The sequence below is a fragment of the Mustela erminea genome, chromosome 15 (genome assembly GCF_009829155.1).
Source record: "Mustela erminea isolate mMusErm1 chromosome 15, mMusErm1.Pri, whole genome shotgun sequence".
Lineage (NCBI taxonomy): Eukaryota > Metazoa > Chordata > Mammalia > Carnivora > Mustelidae > Mustela > Mustela erminea.
In genome coordinates this window covers 46,037,841-46,058,314 of record NC_045628.1, presented here as the reverse complement: position 1 = coordinate 46,058,314, position 20,474 = coordinate 46,037,841, and the positions used below count along the sequence as shown (strand labels likewise).

General features: G+C 37.1%; 1 protein-coding gene across 5 annotated transcripts in view; it reads right to left on the bottom strand.

Annotated features, from left to right (window-relative positions):
* Positions 1-20,474, bottom strand: part of DIAPH3 (diaphanous related formin 3) — a 499,882-nt gene that overhangs the window by 320,440 nt on the left and 158,968 nt on the right. For all 5 annotated transcript variants that reach the window (XM_032314557.1, XM_032314558.1, XM_032314559.1 and 2 more), the window contains 4 exons: positions 6,381-6,487; positions 5,976-6,094; positions 5,023-5,139; positions 522-640 (listed from right to left, as the gene is read on the bottom strand). In XM_032314557.1, coding sequence (XP_032170448.1) covers positions 522-640; positions 5,023-5,139; positions 5,976-6,094; positions 6,381-6,487 — 462 coding nt within the window. The remainder of the gene's footprint in view (positions 1-521; positions 641-5,022; positions 5,140-5,975; positions 6,095-6,380; positions 6,488-20,474) is intronic.

The following is a 20,474-nucleotide window of genomic DNA, read 5'->3' as shown; positions in this document are numbered from 1 at the left end:
TGACAATCATTCTTTCAAAGTAAAAATCAACCAATTCAGCTTGCAATTCAAGCAAATCCACAGCTAAGTGCTCATTGTACTTGGGGACCTGGAAGTGCTAAATGTGTAAAGACAAGATGTTTTGTCTTAGGGGATATTAAAGTAATGTGTACTCAAGGGTTAGATTTTTAACAAAATGGTTTTCAGTTATGAGTTATCAAAGACACTCAAGTAAAATATGGCAGTTTTCATTGTTTTGTTTTACTCAGCGTGAGGAATATGATAGCTACTAACACAATTTGGTGTCAAGGCCTTGATTGCTAACCATGGGCCAGCAGTTTGATCCACTTTTGTTTCATCACCAGCACAAGTATCAACACAATGGAAAAGGCAATTTAGGATCCTTAAGATCCCCTGAGAGGGAGGGTGTCGAGGGCTCTCAGGGCTCTACAGGTCACGTGATGAAAACCAATGCTGCAGAGCTGACCTGCAGGTTAAGGGATAACAAAAGATTTCTGTTTAAATAAAGGAGAAATACTCACCGACAAAGTGACTTAAATCTAAATCTAGTCTTTTTCGATATGTGAAGTCTGGATCCATCCCATCTCTATGCAATACAATCTGAGATATACACTCATCAATTAATTTGAAGTATTGTTGCCTAAAACCAAGAAGAATAATGAATGGACATCCAGGTTATTGTTGTAACTCTCCATCAAAGCAATTTGGTAAGCTCATTTTAAGTTCAGTAATACACCTCTGCAGTTTCAACAATTGACATGTCAGATTTAACATGAGAGAGGAAATTCAACAGGCATTGCTTTCCTTCTAATGATCTTAAGAGAATACATTTTTGTTCTTTTAGCAGATAGAGTGCTTTAATGATAATTTGCTTACAAAAATCAGAACCTTGACTTAATTAGTTAACAATAAAAAAGAATAGTAAGATGACATGATATGTGCTTAAAAGCAGTCCTCAAAAGAGATCAACCTGCCACTATACCATAGCTATCACTATTCATTTTATTAACATGAGGCAAACACATACCTTTTTCTCCAAAAAAAATTCTCTAAAAGGTTCTTAAAACTATACAGTACACTATTTTTAGAATGTTTGCGGAGTCCAATTAAAAACTGATACTGTAAATCATAAGTACCAAATGAATACTTCTTACTCAAAAGACAACTGGAAAAATCTAGTATACCATTTTTTGGTCCAAAAATTAAAGTTTAACTACAATCCCCAACTGGGATCATGTTTTCAGTCCACCTGTTTGTAGTAAGCAAAAGAACGTCCCTTAAAACTTAAGCCAACAAATTTAAAAGAAATATCCAGCAGATTACAGTGACAAAACCAAACTAAAGTGACAGAAAGGGTAGGTGCAATCTCAGTGAGGTCAGTCCTTCATCCCCAGCCAGCACCAAGACTTATTTCTTCCCTCAATGACTTCTGGCACACATTTCCTCGCCAAATCTTTCTCATCATGTATGGGATGGTGTCTCTAGTCATTTGAGCATCTCTTCCCTAGACACCGTGACCTACTTGCTCTTCACCTACTTATTTCACATCTAATAAATGACCCATTATGCCGAATAAAATTCACAGCATTAGCAAAGATGACAAATGGTCATGGACTATCATAAACTAAAAATGTTTTAAGACACTCTTCGTGGGTACATATCAAAGCAAGATAATATTACTAATCCTTTCCTCAATATTCTAAACTTTCCTTAAAAAAGTAATCTCCCATTCCCTAATGTGTTGCCATAATAACCAACCACATTTACAGTTAAAGTGCAAAAACTGCACACGTTTATATCACATTTGAAAACTGAGATGAGATGAAAACATTTCATTCCTTTTTCCTCTTATTCAATGCTATCCTAGTGTTGGCTTTTTTAAGATTCTATTTATTGATTTGAGAGAAGGAGAGAGAGAGAGAGGTCCTAGAGAAAGAGGAGAAGGTGCAGAGTTAGAAGGAGAAGCAGACTCCCTGCTGGACAGAAGGAGAAGCCTGACTCAGAGGGGGCTCAATCCCAGGACCCTGACTGAGATCATGTCCAGAGCTAAAGTCAGATGCTCAATTGACTCAGCCACCCAGGCATTCCTATCCTAGTGTTGTTTTAATATGAATGGGTTTTAAATTAACATAGGCAATTTTGTGGCCTTTTTTTTTTTTTTAAATCATAATTTCAGTATGTTTTCTCACTCTACAGCTCCCAATGATAAACTCATTTACAAAGTAGCTGAAATTTCATGGAAAACCTCTTTAAAGGCAACACTAACAAAACAAAATAAAATAATGTACTTCTGGATTCCAGACAAATAAATCTAGAAAATAATCTCCATGAGCAATATAGGTGAGTTAGTGACTATGTCAGAGGAATATGTGAATAACCTAATTAAGAGATGAACATAAATTGCCATTACTTCACTGATACATCATTTTTGTTGTAGGAATTTAAAAATCATCTTCACTTTCTCTTTAGTATTTTTACCAAATATCAAATTATCTCCCATGCACATTCCACTAGCAGAATATTTTGCACATGTAAGCCATTGAGTATTTGTTACAAAAGTAGATTTGATCTTCTACTCCACCCTCCAATTATCTTTCGGCATTTCATTTTTCTTGGGGTCAGGAGCTACCTTTCATGTACAGTCTCCAATTGAGTCCCATTTCAGTAAAATGTCCTCTTGTTCCAAGAGGAACAAATGTTCCAAATGAGAAGGAGAGCAAAATTTCTAATTTCCCAATCCACTAATTCTTTTAAATGGGAATAACTTGCATTCTAAAATAATGTCATTTATAAAAACTTTTAAAAAATATCAATATGTGTTTAGAATGTTCAGTAAACAAAAAAATGTTCCAATAATCAAGGATTTCTAAATGGTATAAGCCAGGTCCTTCCAAGAGTGGGAAAACCAAAAAAATGAAGCTAAAACCGAAAGAGCAAGATCCATAGACCTGCACACCACTAAATGAAAATTTCACTGTAAATAAAAAGTTAAATAATTTTTAAATGAATATATGAAAACTTAAGTGACCCTAATCTGACTCAACCTTATAAATAAAAAATATATTCTCTATTAGAATAAATAACAATAACAAATACCTATGAGAATTTGAGAATATGGGCAAAAAAAAAAATGGATGGAACTGTGTTGATTAGAGCAGGCATAGGAAGGACGATGCCTTCACAGGGACCGTATCTGGAACAAAGACCAAGGTCCTGGGGCTTAAAGAGTCAAGGAAGAATGAAGCATGGTTAAGTATCAAATTAAAAATATGATACTTGAGGGCGCCTGGGTGGCTCAGTGGGTTAAGCCGCTGCCTTCGGCTCAGGTCATGATCTCAGGGTCCTGGGATCGAGTCCCGCATCGGGCTCTCTGCTCAGCAGGGAGCCTGCTTCCTCCTCTCTCTCTGCCTGCCTCTCTGCCTACTTGCGTTCTCTGTCAAATAAATAAATAAAATCTTTAAAAAAAAAAATATGATACTTGAAAAATGACCAAAATAACTAACATTCTATACCTCATTAATGTTACTCTGGGGATACTATGGTTTAATACTTTTCTGAGACTCTTAATTCTACTGAAGTGATAGAATTGCCTGAGCAGGTCCTAGGAGAGTTGCACTTTTCAATCTGTTTTAAAGGTAGACACAACCGCCTATGCTCTTGAAGCACAGATTAAGGGATTAGGTTAAAATGAAAGGATCAAAAATAAGATATAACCCCCCTAGCAGCACTAAGACATGGAAAACTTTGAAAGCAAATAATAGTCTTGAATTCTTGAAAACTCAAACAGCAGTGAACAATTGGAGGTTGACCAAACCAATCATACGGGAATCAAGAAAAGGATGGGGTACTTTAGAGTAAATGGAAGTTTCAATTTTATTTTTAAGAATATTAGGAAAAAATAGTAGTATAATTACGAGCAAGGTACCTCTGATATTTAAAAATATTGTTTAATCCATGTATCGATATTTTTAATCAAATTATTAGTATTTTCATTAATATTTTGATCCATATATTAATATTTTACATTAGTATTTACAAAATAAGATAAGATTAATGATCTATACTCATCCCAAAGAACCTAAAGTTTTACCTTTTTTTTTTTTGACTCTTACTCTATTCACTTTTCAGTTATATAAAAAGCCAGAATTATACCCTCTGACATCACCCAGAGGACACGGCGTCAATGAGACATGTCTAGCAAATTCTTCTACATGAAATTAGAGTAAGAAAATACTTATTGCCCAAAGGACTTGAGAATGAAATTTCAGGAAAGCTAAATTAAAGGCGACAAAAAAAAAAAAAATTAAATTCAAGGATCTTGGCTTCCCTCATAAAACTACTAGTAACAAGGTGGCAAGAGGATATAGAGAGCATTTATTCAGGATACAACATGTGGCAGATATTTGGCTAGGAGATTTACCCAGGCTACTATATTCCATCTTCGTAACAACCAAGCAACTTAGGTGCTAATATCTTCACACAGCTACAGATAGACAACATACAGATGAGATAAACAATCTGTTAAGCTCAAGATGGCTAGGATATAATCAAACTTGAAATGTCATTTGTCTAGCTTCTCTGAGACATTAGCAACATTAGATGCAACTGTATTATCAAGACACTTGCTAGTTACTTAAACACTAATAAAAGCAATGTTTAGTACCCTTCATGTAACTTATATAAAGAAACTTATCAACATCACTCCTACTACCTAAACACTAAATAGAAAATAGTATCCATCACATGATAAATTAGTAATTTGTTGCTAGTGCGCATTTTTATTCAGATGAAAACTTGTTACCAAGAATCTGCTGGAGCTTAAAACATAACAGTAATATCATTTTACCGTCACCTGTCTAAATATACACCCATGAGTCAGTATTACGGCATAAATAAGTATCTGAAAATTATTTGCTTGCCCAAACCAAACATCAGGAGATTTTCACAATCAATAGAATTTCGTTAGTGAAAGAAAACATTAGAACATAGATTCTTCTTACTTTACAAAATAATTCCTCTTACCTTATAAAATAATCATTTCGAATCAGCAAAAGATGCTGAAGAATAGAAATGAAATATCCTTCCGCTCTAGTTTCCTTAACTGAGTTCCACACCATGTTGTAAATATCATATGCTTCAGTAAACTGATTAAGGAATACACGAATTTATTCATCCTTTACACCAAACAACTCTAATAACATAGCACAGAATCTACTCTGTAAAGCTTCTGAAGACTATTATGTGCCTTAGTCTAAAGTGGGCATCATGTATACTTAACATCAAATAAAACACAGATCTCTAGATTTCAAAGTAGAGGAAAACAAGTTTGCAAATGACAACTTGACCTGACACTCCCTGGCTTCTCCTCCACCATCAAACTCCAACCATTTGCCTCTCTCAAGCCAAGACGTTGCTGGAGACAAGAGTAAGAGGCAACTGGTTATAAATACCATATTAAGTTTTTTTTACCAGTAGAGCTGGTGCCAGGCATTATCCACCATGGAGTAGCCCCAGCAGAGGACAGGAACCTGGTGGATTTCTGGAAAAGCACACAGAGTTAACAGAGGCCATGTGAGTGTTCCCCCAAGGAGTAGGGCAGGAGCCAACAAGCAAGCTAACGACACCCTTCTCCTAATGCTGGAAAGCACTAAAGGAGAGGAGCTGCCAAACATGAAAAGAAAAAATAGGTAGGGTGTGTATACACACACACACACACACACACACACACACACAAGGCCTAACAAAATCCATCTGTAGGTTGTAACATTGATTTACATATGCATGTACTCAGAAATACACAAATTAAACTAATTAGAAAAGTTTATATAAAAATCAGTCTGATTCATAAAGGTTTGACTTTATACTGTTTATATCGAAACGGCTTCAGAAGTTTAATATTTCAGGGAGTGAAGACTGGTTATTTGGGGGTTAGCAAGAATTTTTCATATTTCACTAATTTCAGAACAAAAGGATATTCAAGTTCAGCTCTAATATCATCGAGGCGATGAGAGAACTCAAGCAAATCTTCTTCCTTATGCTCATCAAACACTTTAAGTTGGATATCCAGGCCATCATTCCTCATACGTTTTAAATTCTAGAGATATTAAATAGAAATGGCAATCAACGGTTTTCTTTTTAATAATGCAAAAAAAGTTAATGAAAAACACAAACAACAAGCCAACCATTTGGCTGGATTTATAGCATTCAAACACTTAAAGTGTTAAATAATACTCACATCTTATCTATATTTCACAAATTTTTATACTCGAGCCTTTTTTCCCCCACAGATAAATTATTCTTGAAGGTAATTTATCTAAATTTCCCCCTATTCAAGTACTCCTCTAATTTAAATATTAATAAGGAGACTGCAGGGCACTTACTGGCAAGATGTCTTTCAATCCACAACGCATAAATTCATTTCTGATGTGAAGCCTGAAGTCCAAATCATCAGGAGAAGTAACAAGGGCATTGATGAGCTGCATACACGCTATCTACAATAGATTGCACAGTGAGACGAAGGCTCAGATTCCAACATTAAAGAAAAGAGTCATAGAACTGAAATATCAAGGTTTTGTTCCAAGAATGAAGTATCTTCCTTTGGGGGAGAACTTATTAAAACAATAATCCATATGTAAATTATTTTAGTCAATTACAAATTAAGGAAGAAATATCGTTTCAGTGAAGTTTTTGTTTGTTTGTTTGTTTAATTTTCCATTTGTTTGGGAGTTCTTGTGGATTAAGAGAGAGAAACATTAGGCACTGGTACCATTCCATAAAAAATTCAGTCTACCCGAAAGTTAAGTTCTTGTCCAAAAATATCATTCCATGCACATACAACAAAAAGCTGAACACCCTAGTTGAAAAATTATAGATCTCTACTGGATATAAAATACTTACCTAAAATACAATGGTAACTTGCCATTCATCAAGAAAAACCCAAAATTTCCAACACCTGAAGGTCAGTAATTGTCCTGAATCTGGTTAATGGGGTAGTTATAACAAAACCCTATCTCACGATCATGGCACAATTAATTAGAATTAACCAGGCAATGGTTCAAACACTTTGGCAAAAATTCAAAAATAATATATGTCATGGTTTATTCCGAAGGTATAAAGAAATTACATAACTAATTAAATTCTTTGGTATACACCTTCAATGATGAAAGTGCAAAAATCACTGTATTTTCCAGTTATTTAACACTCCAAATTTCAAAGTGGATTTTTTTTTTTTAAACGCCTGGCTGAAATTTATCTTTCATTGTCTGAAATCCATATAATCAAAGGAAAAGAGATCGGAGGCAGAAGTGATCATCTCTAAGAAAAGCAAAGTATTCTTTGTTAATGATGATGATGTTATTTTCTAAGTCTGCATTCTACCCGAGTCTAACAAGAATGACTGGCTTACTGATCAATATGTTTAACCTCATGCTGTTCCCTAAATTGTCCTTTCTCCATCCCTTAAGGCAAGGTTTATATGAATTTAAAATGCTTTTTTTGGATTAAGACACCGACAGGGGTCTTAGGTCCTGCTGGTTGAAATATATCGTAATTATTGTATTTGATGTCTAAATACTAAAATCTGACCAGCACGCCTCTACTGTCAAAACTTAAGACTATTTAAACTGGAGGAAGGAAATGTGCCAGAAGATAAATAGGGGAAAGGGAGACATTTAAAATAAAAAAAGAATAAACTTAAAATGAAGGTGACCTTTCCACTACACATTCGTTCAGCTATAACTGGCTCACATCACAAAGTTTAAGACACTTTCTTTCTACCTCCATGCCAATCATTACCTGGTAACCACAAAAATAGTTTTTCAGTAGTAGTATATAGTTTTAAAAGATCTCAAAGGATATTTAAATAATGTTTCTCTACATTCAGAGCAATTAAATTAGTATTATTCACTAGGTTTCTGGAAAAGACGTGAATTATAGACAACTCAAAGCAGCAAAAATAAGTATCATAAAAAATTAGCAGGAAATAGGACTTAAATGTAAAAGAAATATATGCAGAACAATAGCAGCCTGAAATTGAAAAGAAAGAAGGGAAAAGGAAAAACCAAAGTATTTCTAGGAAACACCCTAAATGGCAATTTCCTATAAAAGGAAAAACAGAAAATTGATTTAAGCTGAAATAATGAAGTTAATTATCTAAAATCCCTTCCAATTCTAATGGTAATCTGCCATTATTATGACCTATAACCACTCTTTAATCAATGCCATGTCAATATATGTCTATGAACATATGCAAGCATACAGCAAAATGTAGTGTTTCCTTACAGAAAAGTAATTCTATCATCAAGATAAAGATCAAAGAGTTCCTTCTAGGTTTTTAGCATGTATACTGAGATACATAGACTCATTTGATCTTAGAATTTCATATAAACAGCATACTAGCAGAAGCAGGTGCCAATATAGCATCTATGTCATTGAAATCAGTTACTACACACAGCAGGAACTATGGGTAAATGAGATATATCTGCCTACCCTCATGAAGATAGATACAATGGTAGAAATATACCATGTAGAAGAGAGATGTTCCATATACAGCAGGAATGTGAAGAAACTGAAGACACGGACAGCTGGGTAAAAGCATAGGCCCTTAGGGATAAAGAAGAACTGAGGTGAGATGTTCAAAACAGCTAAAGAATGAACCTGTTAGAGGACATGGGACCTTCCATTGAACTACAAGGAATTCTGATTTCCTGAGCAGTTTGTGAGGATGAGAAGGGAGAGAGCAGTGCAAGGAGTCACAAGAAGTGAGGCAGGACAAGAAGACAGGCCAGGTGAGTCACAGCTGCATGCGCCAAGTCAGAAAATTCAGGCGCAGCTGGAAACAGGGGAAACCACAAGGCATTCTATGTAAAGGAGAGGGAATAGTGGAGGGAGCAGTGTAAGTTAAGAAGCTGTTGTAGAAGCAACTTGAGTGAACAATGACAAGAGCTTGAACATTAAAAATGTGAGAGAAACTGATAGAATTTGATGGCTGGGTGGACATGGGGTTGACTCAGAAGCATTCAGAAGAGCCTCCTCACCTCTGTTCTTCAACTAAATAGGAGGTAATACCACTAACAGAGCTATAAAATGTAAGGAGAGAAAGAGGTTTTAGAGAATAGGATAAATTCTGCTTTTAAAATTCTGAGATTGAAATGTATATTAGGAGGGGTCCTGTGTGGTTCAGTTGGTTAAACGTCTGACTCTTTGATTTTGGCTCAGGTCACGATCTCATGATCATGAGATAGAACCCCACATCCAGCTCCTTGCTGAGCATGGAGCCTGCTTAAGATTCTCTCTTCCCTCTCCCTCTGACCCAACCAACAATTTCTTCTAAAAAAATAAAAAATAGATGTACATTAGGACTCATTCATTCATTTAAAAAAAAAAAAAAAACTTGTTAGTGGGTACCTAGACTGTGTCTGCTGGAGATATTAACAGAAGCTCAAGGAAATAATGGCACTGTGATATTCATCACAAACAATTCCCATGCTGCTTGAGGTTTCAAAAATGTAGCCTTTATAATCTTTATTAATTTGCATTTAAAATATTGTTTCAACAGCATCACAAAATGTACTTCCCTGTGGAATAGATGAGGGTGAGAAAACTAAGAGCTTCTGCCCTCCTGGAAACATCCTAATTTAAAGTGTCTATGTTTGAACATCAAAATACAGAGTTCCCTGGGTACCTGCTCAACCATTTCATTCCCTCCAAGCCTATTTTATTGGTGCCCCCTAAGCACTTCTAAGTGCTAGGGATACAGCTATGGAAAAAGACAGAAATCACTCTCAGAGATGAAGAGTTAAGACTGACTCCAAGGTTTTTGGCCTGGGCAATTGGAAGGATCATTGATCAGAGTGGAAAATAAAGCATTCATTGAGATGGGAGAAAGAAGCTTGGGAAGACAGATCAGGGGAGCTGTGTTTTAGAGATACTAAGTTAAAAATACCTTTAGTGAGCAGCCCTGAAAAAAGTGGAGAAGGAAACTGGCTATAGGGGACCCAAGTTCAAGAAAAACATGACCACAACAACTGCACGGTCTTATGTGGAACTCACGGTCTTAGGTGGAAGCACCCAGTAGTAGCAGAGAGAAAAGAGGTACAGGAGCTGATGGGACACTTCAGTTGCACGCTTTGTTTTAAAGGCTGGGGAAATAAAGTTAAAAGGCATCAGTGAGGTAGAAGAAAAAGGAAACTTGGTTGCCCAGGACTTATGGGAGGAAACGGTCTCAACAGAGAGAATGATTAACTGAGTCAGAGGCTCTAATAGGTCAGCTAAGATAACTAATAAATTACCACTGCATTAGGCCAATTGGTGACTTGACAAGAACAGTTTCTTATAAAGAGACAGAGTTGTTGCCCCAAGTAGGAAAACACCTGCCTTCTCATATGTACCATATGCAACCAAGATGATCGGCACTAAAATAGTCTCCTTCCTCCAAACTCATCTTTATACTTTTGGAATGCTGCTTGTTAACCTTTAGTCTCAGCATATATGACACTGCTCTTTAGGTGTTAAATCATGGACTCAGTTCTAATGATTTGGAAAGCAGATACTGCAAGCTCATTTTGTTATTCTTGTCTCAGTTACCAAGAAGGAACCTCACATGAGAAAAAGCGTCTTTAGCATAATTTGTAGCTGGAAGGGTGTGTGCGTGCTTGCGTGCGAGCGTGGTGCACACATGTGCTCACGCGCACCAGTGTCCATCTAGGGCTTAGGAGAGTTGAAGTTTCCCTCAAGAGCAGCAGCAAACAGAAGGTGCACTGCAAGGACTAGGACCCGCCAAGCCCACAGACCAAGCCAAGGAAAATGAGCAGCCAGAGTGTAATTACAAATAGTGGAACAAATGTCAGCAATGCAGTAAACTAGAAGGCACAGACACACAACAGGGGGCAAAGTAAATAAACCGTAAACAGAAATCTCAAAGATAGTCAATATGAGGAATAGATCTGGTCAAAGGCAATCTCAGGAACAAGGCAAATGATCAAAGAAAAATCATTAGACCTAGAAAGAGGTTAATGAGCAAGACAAAGAAAGGAACATGCCACTATCTCCGACACTTCATCAGCAAAGTAGCTTTCTGCCCTTGAAAACAGTCAGGTTTCTTCATCTGTGAATACCCATCACCTAAATTTCCTCCAGTACACAATTTTACTTACCCCTGACACCAGGCTCAATGCAAAGATGAGAAAAAATAAATACTTTATGCATTTTTAAACTTTGACGCAAAAACCTTTGACCCTTTCAGATGAAAGTGAAGCACAAAATGCAAGGTACCGTAACAGGTGTGATGCCTGGAGGCTCAAACATAGAGCTCATCCAGTTTGTTCGAAGGCCACCAGAGCAAATGCTTTCTCAGCGACTGTGCTGAAGGAACAGAGAAGGTATCTGACAGCCAACGCAAGACTATTCTTTAGAAAGCTCACACTTTGGTCAACATGTTCATCCTGAACACAAGTAGGTGTTTTTACAAATAAAATGATGACTATACGACGCTGAAAATGTATCAGCTTTATAACCTAAATTCACACTGTAAACAAGTACCAGTCAAGTACATACATAAAAATTCTATCAGAATCCGCGAATAATTATTATCTGGGCCTGGAAGATACAACATAGTCTGCTATTCATCTTCCCTACCCCACAGCAGAAATCATCTGTTTCTCTTTGTACAATCAAATTCCATATTTATCAAGTTAAAATGAGTAAATGAGGCTTACAGAGAAACAGTTTGCCGCTAGTGCAAAGAAACTCCAAAGAATTTAAAAAGCACACGCGTTAATTCAGAATAAAAACTAACCAGCCTACATTAAGCAGACAAACACAGAAACAGTAAAGTAGATCAGCAGATGTAAAGTTCTTTTTAATTTTATTTAGATTTCCAATTGAGTATTCTGCAAATGATCGACACAGTAAGAGAACAAATCAGAGCGTTAGGTAACTGCATAATTTCCATACAAACACAGAAAATAAAGCGCAGAATTCAAAAAGCTATAATTTATATGAATGGGAATATTGAAAAAACAAACAGATTTTTAAATATTTATTCAGACACTCCCCACTGCGACAACATTCATTTCTTCTGTGTCCTCCCATGCATTTTGCTAGAACTCCTCCTACTGCATTTTACTTACGAAACATTAGCTAGCCTTAGATTCCCAAGTATAAGCTTCTTAAGGGCAGGCGTATACTTTTCTTAAAAATTTTATTTATTTATTTATTTATTTATTTGAGAGAGAGAGAGAGAGAGAGAGAGAGAGAGAAAACACAAGTAGGGGGAGGGGTAGAGGGAGAGAGAGAAAGAGGCTCCCCGCTGAGCAGCGACTGGGATGTGTGAGGTTAGATCCCAAGGCCCTGGATCATGACATAAGCCAAAGGCAGACACTTAAGCGACTGATCTGCACAGGTGGCCCAGGCAGGACATACTTCCTGTATAGCTCTTGTATAACTCAATGCACAGCAGTCGCTGAACAATTAACTAATTGACTGCTTAATTATGAAACTCTATGCAGTTACCTTTGAAGCATGAGGTAAGTTTATCTTTCTGGTGATCTACTGTAGCGTAAGTGAAGAAATTTATTATGTCAGCTCAGAAAATTGGCTGTATGTTCTAGACAAAAATTTCCACCACGAATTTATGCTTAGATGTGTGCTCCCTAGGACAGCGTGAGTTCACATTAGACTATTATTCCACTGTGTTTCTCTAACGTCTTAGTTTAATGGCATATTATTTACCAGTCCATTTCAATGCATTTAGCATTTGGATTTATATTGATATATTAATCCTACTGATGTAAACCTCAGTAAAAGTAGTCAAAACAGAGAGGGATTAAAACAAACTGATCTCTGCATCCTTCTAGGATGCCCCAACACTGGTCCTAAATATAAAATCTTGCTAACATCTTTGTTCTTTATTTGGTTCTTCATTACATGTGAGGATAAGTTACTTGAAACTGAAAATAACTTTGGTTAGTAATTTGGCAGGGTGGGGGGAAGTGGAGATATTTGAAACAAAAAGAAATAATAAATTAAGATATGACTATTCATTATAGTAAGACCTCTGTTTGGTCTCAAGCAAAATTAAAACTGGGGATATTTTGAGCATTGAAGGGGTACAGGAAACAAAAAGAAAGAGAAGCATAAACTTGACTATATCTAAAAAGTCACTGTAACCTATAATTTGTTTCAATGTCATATTTCTCAATCATTACCCAGTAACAAATTTCAGAGTACAGTGACTATACTCCATTAAAGGTGATTGTTCCTACTTACTGAGACATAAAAAAATGTGACCCAATCAATTTTACAAATATCTATTTGTTATTGAACTCAATGAAATACAGAAATTGAAGAAGTTTTTTGTGTCGGTTTTGTTTTTAAGAAAAACTGTCTTTGCGGCAGCCACAGGAATGCAATTCTCAATCTCTGGCTACAGAGAGTATAAATGACCAACAGCCCAGCCCCAGCTGCTACCCTGTGAAATCCATCACAACAGGTGAGCTGAGGCCACAGTCCCCACAGGCCTTTCCCAGCCAATGTCTGAACACACAGCAAGAATAATAAAATGGGAAGCCAAAGGGGCTTTGGCTTGAGGACAAAACAAGCCTGCCAAGTTCTTCTGGAAGTGCACATCAGCCCAAGACACTTCCCTCAACCCTCCTTCCTTCTCTCCTCCACCTGCCATCAGGTCTGCAGGGAGCCCACCTCCCCCAGCCCTCTCCAGGCCCTCTAGAAGGCCTTCCCCCAGTGCCATGCATACTAAATCTCTTGCTTCTCAGAAGACCCAGATTAACACAGCCTTGTTCTACAAAGCAAGTTTCAGCAAGAATATCGTTTTCAAGTTGTATGATTCATAAGTATTATAAATGCAACTTCATATTCAACAGGACACTTTCACTTTTTCTTCCTGTTGTCTAAATGTGAATACCTTATGCACTTTAATATGTAACCATGAGATATTTGTTAAGACCACGTGTATGCCAGGTGTCTGAAAGTATTTGAAATTTGACTTTCCTCTAATAACAGTTCTAGAGATACCAAAGATTTAGATTATATTTCTGCCTTTTGTCTCTTTAAAAAATACCTTCCAGGATAGAGCAGTATCTACTGTGAGAATCCTAGAAAGACATACCAATCATCCCTGTCCCCTGAGTCCTAGGATATCACCTACCACCCTTGTCCCTTTAGTCAGTAATTAAGGTAGGGAAAATACTCCGTAGTATCACATGAACGAAAATAAATGAAGATTTCATTCTATTCAGCCTATATCAAGGTGCAATGAATCTATAGGAAAAAAAAAAAAAAACACCAAGAGGATCAGACTGAAGGCAAAGTCAAGAAGCTGACAGGAGAAGGTTTCGTGGTCTGTTCCCCACCACTGGACAAATCACCCTGAGTCTCTTACATTTCTGGGTGCATTGCAAGTAGAGGCACTGGTGGGCCATCTTCTGACTGTTCTTTTCGAGGATATTTGAATAGCAAATAGGTAGGCATGCTTCATGTCCAGAATAATAAAGATAATATCTCTTTGGAGCAAAAGGCAGGTACAATTACAACCCACTAAAAAAGATTAAGGTTTTCTATACTCAAGAGTTTCTCCCCTGTAGTACAACTTGGCCTCTCCACCAAGTCTTCACATGCTCCAAAGCAAGGATTGGACTCAATTTTATCCTGAACTGAGCATCCTACAGTTTATCAGACAGTAGGAGGCCACAGTGAAAGCACTATTACCCAATAGCTGCCTGTTCGATAAAGGTCATTGGAGGACCCCAATAACTACAAATAATACTTTCCTTCCAGAAGTACCATGTAGACCTTCAAGACTATATATGCTATGAAGCAGCCAGGTGTTAACTTGCTTGTCTCTCTAAAAATGTTGCCCTTCACCTCAGAGCTGATTCTAAGAGATGTACAAGCATCTAAGCAAACACAAGTGCTCAGTCCTCAGACAGCCATGAAGGCTCTCCAAACTAAGGCTACCATTGGTCCTGCAGAAAAAATTAACTATATATGTGTACCCTGCAGGCATTTATCTCCATGATGGGAGTTGCCCAATTAGAAAAGGAGGTAAGATATCTGTCCCTGATTTTAGTTGAAACTACCATTGATACTGCCCCGGCCCTGGAAAACACCCGGCTTCAGCTCACTCACTAGGGTTGTTATGGATAAAAGAATTGTCCTGGATTTCCTTCTTGCTGAACCAGGGGAAGTCTGTGCAATCACTAATACATCATTCTGTACCTGACTACCTCAGCCAAACTGGAAAGATCAATAGAAAAAATTAAGATTCTGTTGTTCTAAGTTAGACCGTGATGGTCTGTGGGATTTGTTCGGCTGATTCCATCTGGGACCTGGAAGGCCTGGCTGGGGTCCATACTGCAGGTTAGCCTCAACCTGCTGCTTGGAGACTGGCTGACCAACAGCCTTAATTAAATAATTAAATATTCTGCACCATCAGAATAAGTACTGCCCGTGATGTAAGACTTGAATTTCCTATCCTCAGGGTTTCTCTCCTGAAGCACAACCTGTTGCAAATGGAAACTGAGGCTGATAGAAAACACTACTGTTGCTATGGGTAATGAAGTCCTTTGTTGCTGACCCAGGGATTCATGTCTTCTCACAGCACCCGTAAAACTACGACAACAACAAACTAACAAGTGACGTAAAAATCATGTTCTCGATACTTCCCCCCATGGGTCCAAAAGGACTGAGAGGAAGACACCATAGGAAAACATAGCATGCCATCACCACAGGCCTGAGAACAAATGCACAGAAAAGCAAACATCCACCCAAAGAACTCTAGGACTCCCACTCTGATTCCTTTCCTGACAAAAATCTACCGCAACTCAAACAGTTCCATGACCAACATCAAGGGTTTAGGCAAACTCTTTAGAATCTACCTCATGTTTGATACTCTAGCAAAGGATGGCTTTAAAAAGAGAAGAGAAAAGGCACACATAGAAAAGAAAAATAAAAGGAAAGAAATGAAAATAACAGATAAATTCAACATGTGGTTGAAACTAGAGACTGGCTTACCCGTACTTCTTCGGACCCTCTTTTAGTAAGGAAGACTGAGCCAAAATGAGGAGCGACTGTCTGAGCCACATGAGGCAAGGTTTGCTGCTGTGGCAGAAACACAGCAATGTGTCTTAGTGTGCCACATATTAACCAGCGTAGAATGCTGGGCATGGAGTTTCCCTTAGAACATTCCCGGATGTGGTCTGGCACTTCTACATTACTTCTGGCTAGTATCATCCACATGGAGTTCCCTAGGTCTGCCAAAAATTCTGTTAAGGTACCCAGTAAGTACATTTCCTGCTTCAATTACCCATAGTGGATTATGCTGTTTGACTCTGAAAGCCCTTCTCTCATATACTTGAGAAGAGTAGTATATATTTAAGTCTGATATTTATATTAGACTTTCTTTCCTGAGAAGGAAGACTCCCTAAGTCCTGAAAATAATTTTAAGTTATTTGTGACACTCACTTTTTTTTTTTAACTGTCTTACTATACCATATGAGTAGGAGGAATGAAAGATGTTCAATTCTACTAGTAACATGGGCAGTCACATTATCTTCATTATTATTATTATCAGACTCAAAAAAAAATCTAACAATCCTCCTTGAAAAAGTACTTTGTTATATAGTACTTTGTTATACATAAAAGAACAATGAGAATTTTTTCAATTTTACTATCTTCCATTTCCTCCAATTTAAAAGCAAACAATAGGGTTCTCTTCTATTCAACAATAAACAAGTTTTATTTTTAATTTGGTCACTTGTTAATATCAGCCAGACTAGTACATTTCCATAAATACAAATTAAAAGGTAATGGTAAAATGGGCACTTAGAGCTTAATAGGAAAATTGATAACTAGTTAGCTCTAAAATATACTCTACTTACAGAAAATTCGGAAGCACTCAAAAAGAAGAGTTGCTTAATTTTTTTAAAGGAAAGAGAGAACAACCAGCAATCCCAGGAAAGACAATCTACTTACTTCCCCACCACCCCTGAACTCCCTAAGTTAACTAGCTATCTGGAAAATAGTGCCTTTAACTCCTAACTTAAGCTTTCCACCTGCTAGTTTAGGCTTAGTAATGGAAACTTTCCTTCAAGAGTAAAGACCCAGAAAAAAAAGGTTGAGTAGGAAAATAAAAAAAGTTTTAAAATTCTTCCCATCATTTATTCAAGAACATGGAAATTTAATCTGAACATATCAAAAAAATGAAAAAAAATAATGGTAAAATAAACTTTTAAATGAATTTTCAATGAAAATTAAACTTTACAACCCATATGAAGACATTTTAGTGTTTCGGAAAATAACTAAACATTAAAAAAAAATAATTACTTACAACTAAGGCAATTAGTTTCAAAAGAGCAAATATAAGCAGCCACCCATGTCTTGGTAAAATTTTTCAAGAACTGAGTCAAATGGTTGACTTCAACAACTATCTAAGGAAGATGTTGTTGGTAGTCATGCCCCCAGTCCTTACTAAATACGGCAAACATGCAATCATTTAAATAAATAAATAAATAAATAAAATCATCTCCACCAATATTCACAGGTAGCATTATCCATAAAAGACAAAAAGAAACAACTCACATTTCCACCAACTGACAACTGATAAACAATGTGAAATATCCATATTTGGAGGGGAAAAAATGAAGTTGTAATACATATTTCAACAAGAATGAACACTGAAAATATTAAGTGAGAGCACCAGTCAGAAAAGACCCCATATTGCATGATTTTATCAAAAATCCAGAATATGAAGATTTATAGAGATAGTGGATTGGCAGTTGCCTAGAGCTAAAGGGAATGAGGGTATTACAAGGTGACAATGAAGGGATTGGGAGAGGGGGTGAGGAGATTCTTTCAGGGGTAAGAAAATGTTCTTGATTGTTCTAGATAAGATTGTACAACTCTAATTATACAAATATATAGGACGGTCCACTTTTTGTGGATAACTTTTATTATACGTGTATTTTATCTCAGTAAAATAGTTATAAAAAGGAATCATTTCAAAATTACATCAAATCTTTAAATATATTTTAATTTCAAGTCTTAGTATCTTCTATAAGCTAATAATCCATTCTCAATTTTTAACTGGCCATTCTCTTTCAGAGAATTTTATAGATATTTATTTTCCAAATGGTAGCATCTTCAATAAATTGAGAGTAATTGACCAACAGAAATGACTAAACATATCCAGGAACGTTTTTGATACATGTAGTTTGCCTTCAGGTTCATATGATAATCAATGATAATCCTACAAGGTTAGACAAGTTTACCTCAACATTTAGCCATTGCTAAACATGGCTACCTCAATAGTCAAAACAAATTTCATATGCATGTTACCAAAAATTTTAAGGTTGTAATTGCCATCTTTCAATTAATGAGTCAATCATGTTATTTGTCTAGATGAAACATGGCTTTGTTCTTAACAAGACATTCTTTACCCTTTTCCTCAAAGCTTTAAGATTGATCTATTTATTTTTGAAAGCAAGTGAGCACAAGGAGAGGGAAGAGGCAGATGGAGAGGGAGAAGCAGCCTCCCCACCAAGCAGGAAGCCCAACACAGGACTTGATCCCAGGACCCTGGGATCACAACCCAAGCCAAAGGCAGACACCAACCAACAGCCACCCAGGTGCCCCTCTTCAGAGCTTTAAAATATAAGTGACCATAATACTGCTGCAAACAAATTGGGACCCCACTTTTACCAAGTCTTTATAAACTTTTTATTCTGAAATAACTGTACATACACAGAAAGTTGCAAAAAGAAAAAACTGACAGGTAGGTCCTAGGTACTCTTCGCAATATTCTGCCCCATGGTAACTTCTTGCATAATTATAATGTAACATTAAAACCAGGAAATTGAAATGAGTACAACCCACAAGAGCTTATTCAGATTTCAGCAGCCTTACACTCATTTGTGTGTCCAAGTAAGGTTCTGTGCAAGTTCGCTGTATGTACAAATTTGCCACCATCATCACAATCAAGATGCACAACTGTCACCACACACAACTCTCTGCTGCCATTTACTTATGGCCACACCCAATACTTTCCCAGACCCTATCCCAAACCTCTGGCGACCATTAAACTGTTCTCCATCTCTAAAACTTGGCTCTTTCAAGGCTACTATATAAACGGAACCATCCAGGACTGGCATTTTTCAAGAAAGGTAATTCCCTGGAGATTCATGTAAGTTATTGGGTGTATCAATAGTTCATTCTTTTTCGATACTACGTATTCTGCAGTATGGGTGTCCACAGTTTAACCATTCACCTGTTGAAGAACATCTGGATTGTTCCCAATTTGAGCCTATGACAAATAAAGCTGCTATAACAATATGGGTATGGGGATGTGTATAAACCTGCATTTCATTCATCTGGGTTAGTTCATGAGTGTAACTGCTGAGTTATAGTTATGTAACAATTTTACTATCAACACAGCTAATATTTCTGAAAAAGGAAGATCCCCTTCAATCTCCATTTTCCACTGACTTCGTTTTTAATGTAACAAAATTACTTTGTAAGGCTAGCATTTACTCAACATTTATGGCAAAAAAAACTAAGCATTTTAAATACATTAGTCAATGTAATCCCCATATCCACAATGAGGTAGTGATCAATATTGTCCTTCTCTCACAAGTGAGAGAACTGAAGCATAGAAGTGGTCTGGGGCATGATCCCGACCGAGTCACAGAGCCAGGATGCCAAGGGATCCAGCTTAAATTCAAGCTGCGCGACTCACAACTCTAGTCCTTGCATCACAAGACACCATCCCTCCCACTCTAGGGACATGTGTGTTATTAGATCAAAAAGTACACACTAGTAAGGGCACCTGCGTGGCTAGGTTGGTTAAGGGTCTGCTTTTGGCTCAGGTCATGATCCCAGGGTTCTGGGATGGAGACCCGCATCCAGCTCCCTGCTCCATACCCGCCACCCCCACAACATGCATCCTCAACCCATCCTCACTTCCTCTCACTCTCAGATAAAAAAATTAAATCTTTAAAAAGAAAAAAAAAAGTATACATTAGCATAAGAAGTATTTAGGCAATAATGTTCACAAGTGATTATTACATTTCCTAAGTAAAATTTTAAGAATTGGACATGAACTCTAATATGCTACACAAATTAATGAATCTGATAACCTGGTGCTACTTGTACAAATACTCTATGAGTAAAAGGTAACCTGGCTACCAAAGGAAAAGTCAGACAAGGTAAGTGTTCCTCTTTTCTCTACAAAGTTTCTTCTTAGTTTGCTTTTCCTTGGGCTTGTGGCAAATGGGAGCTCTGGAGCCACATGAGAGGAGAAGGGAAATGAGACCCATGGTGCATAAGCAAAAAGACTCTAGAGCACACATCAAAAAAACTGAAGGAGCGGGGTCCACATCAGAGTGGACAACACATCCCAGACTCCCATTCCGATGCTCTCTGACAAGCCCCGACGAGTCAGGCGGGGCTTTTTTCCAGAAGCT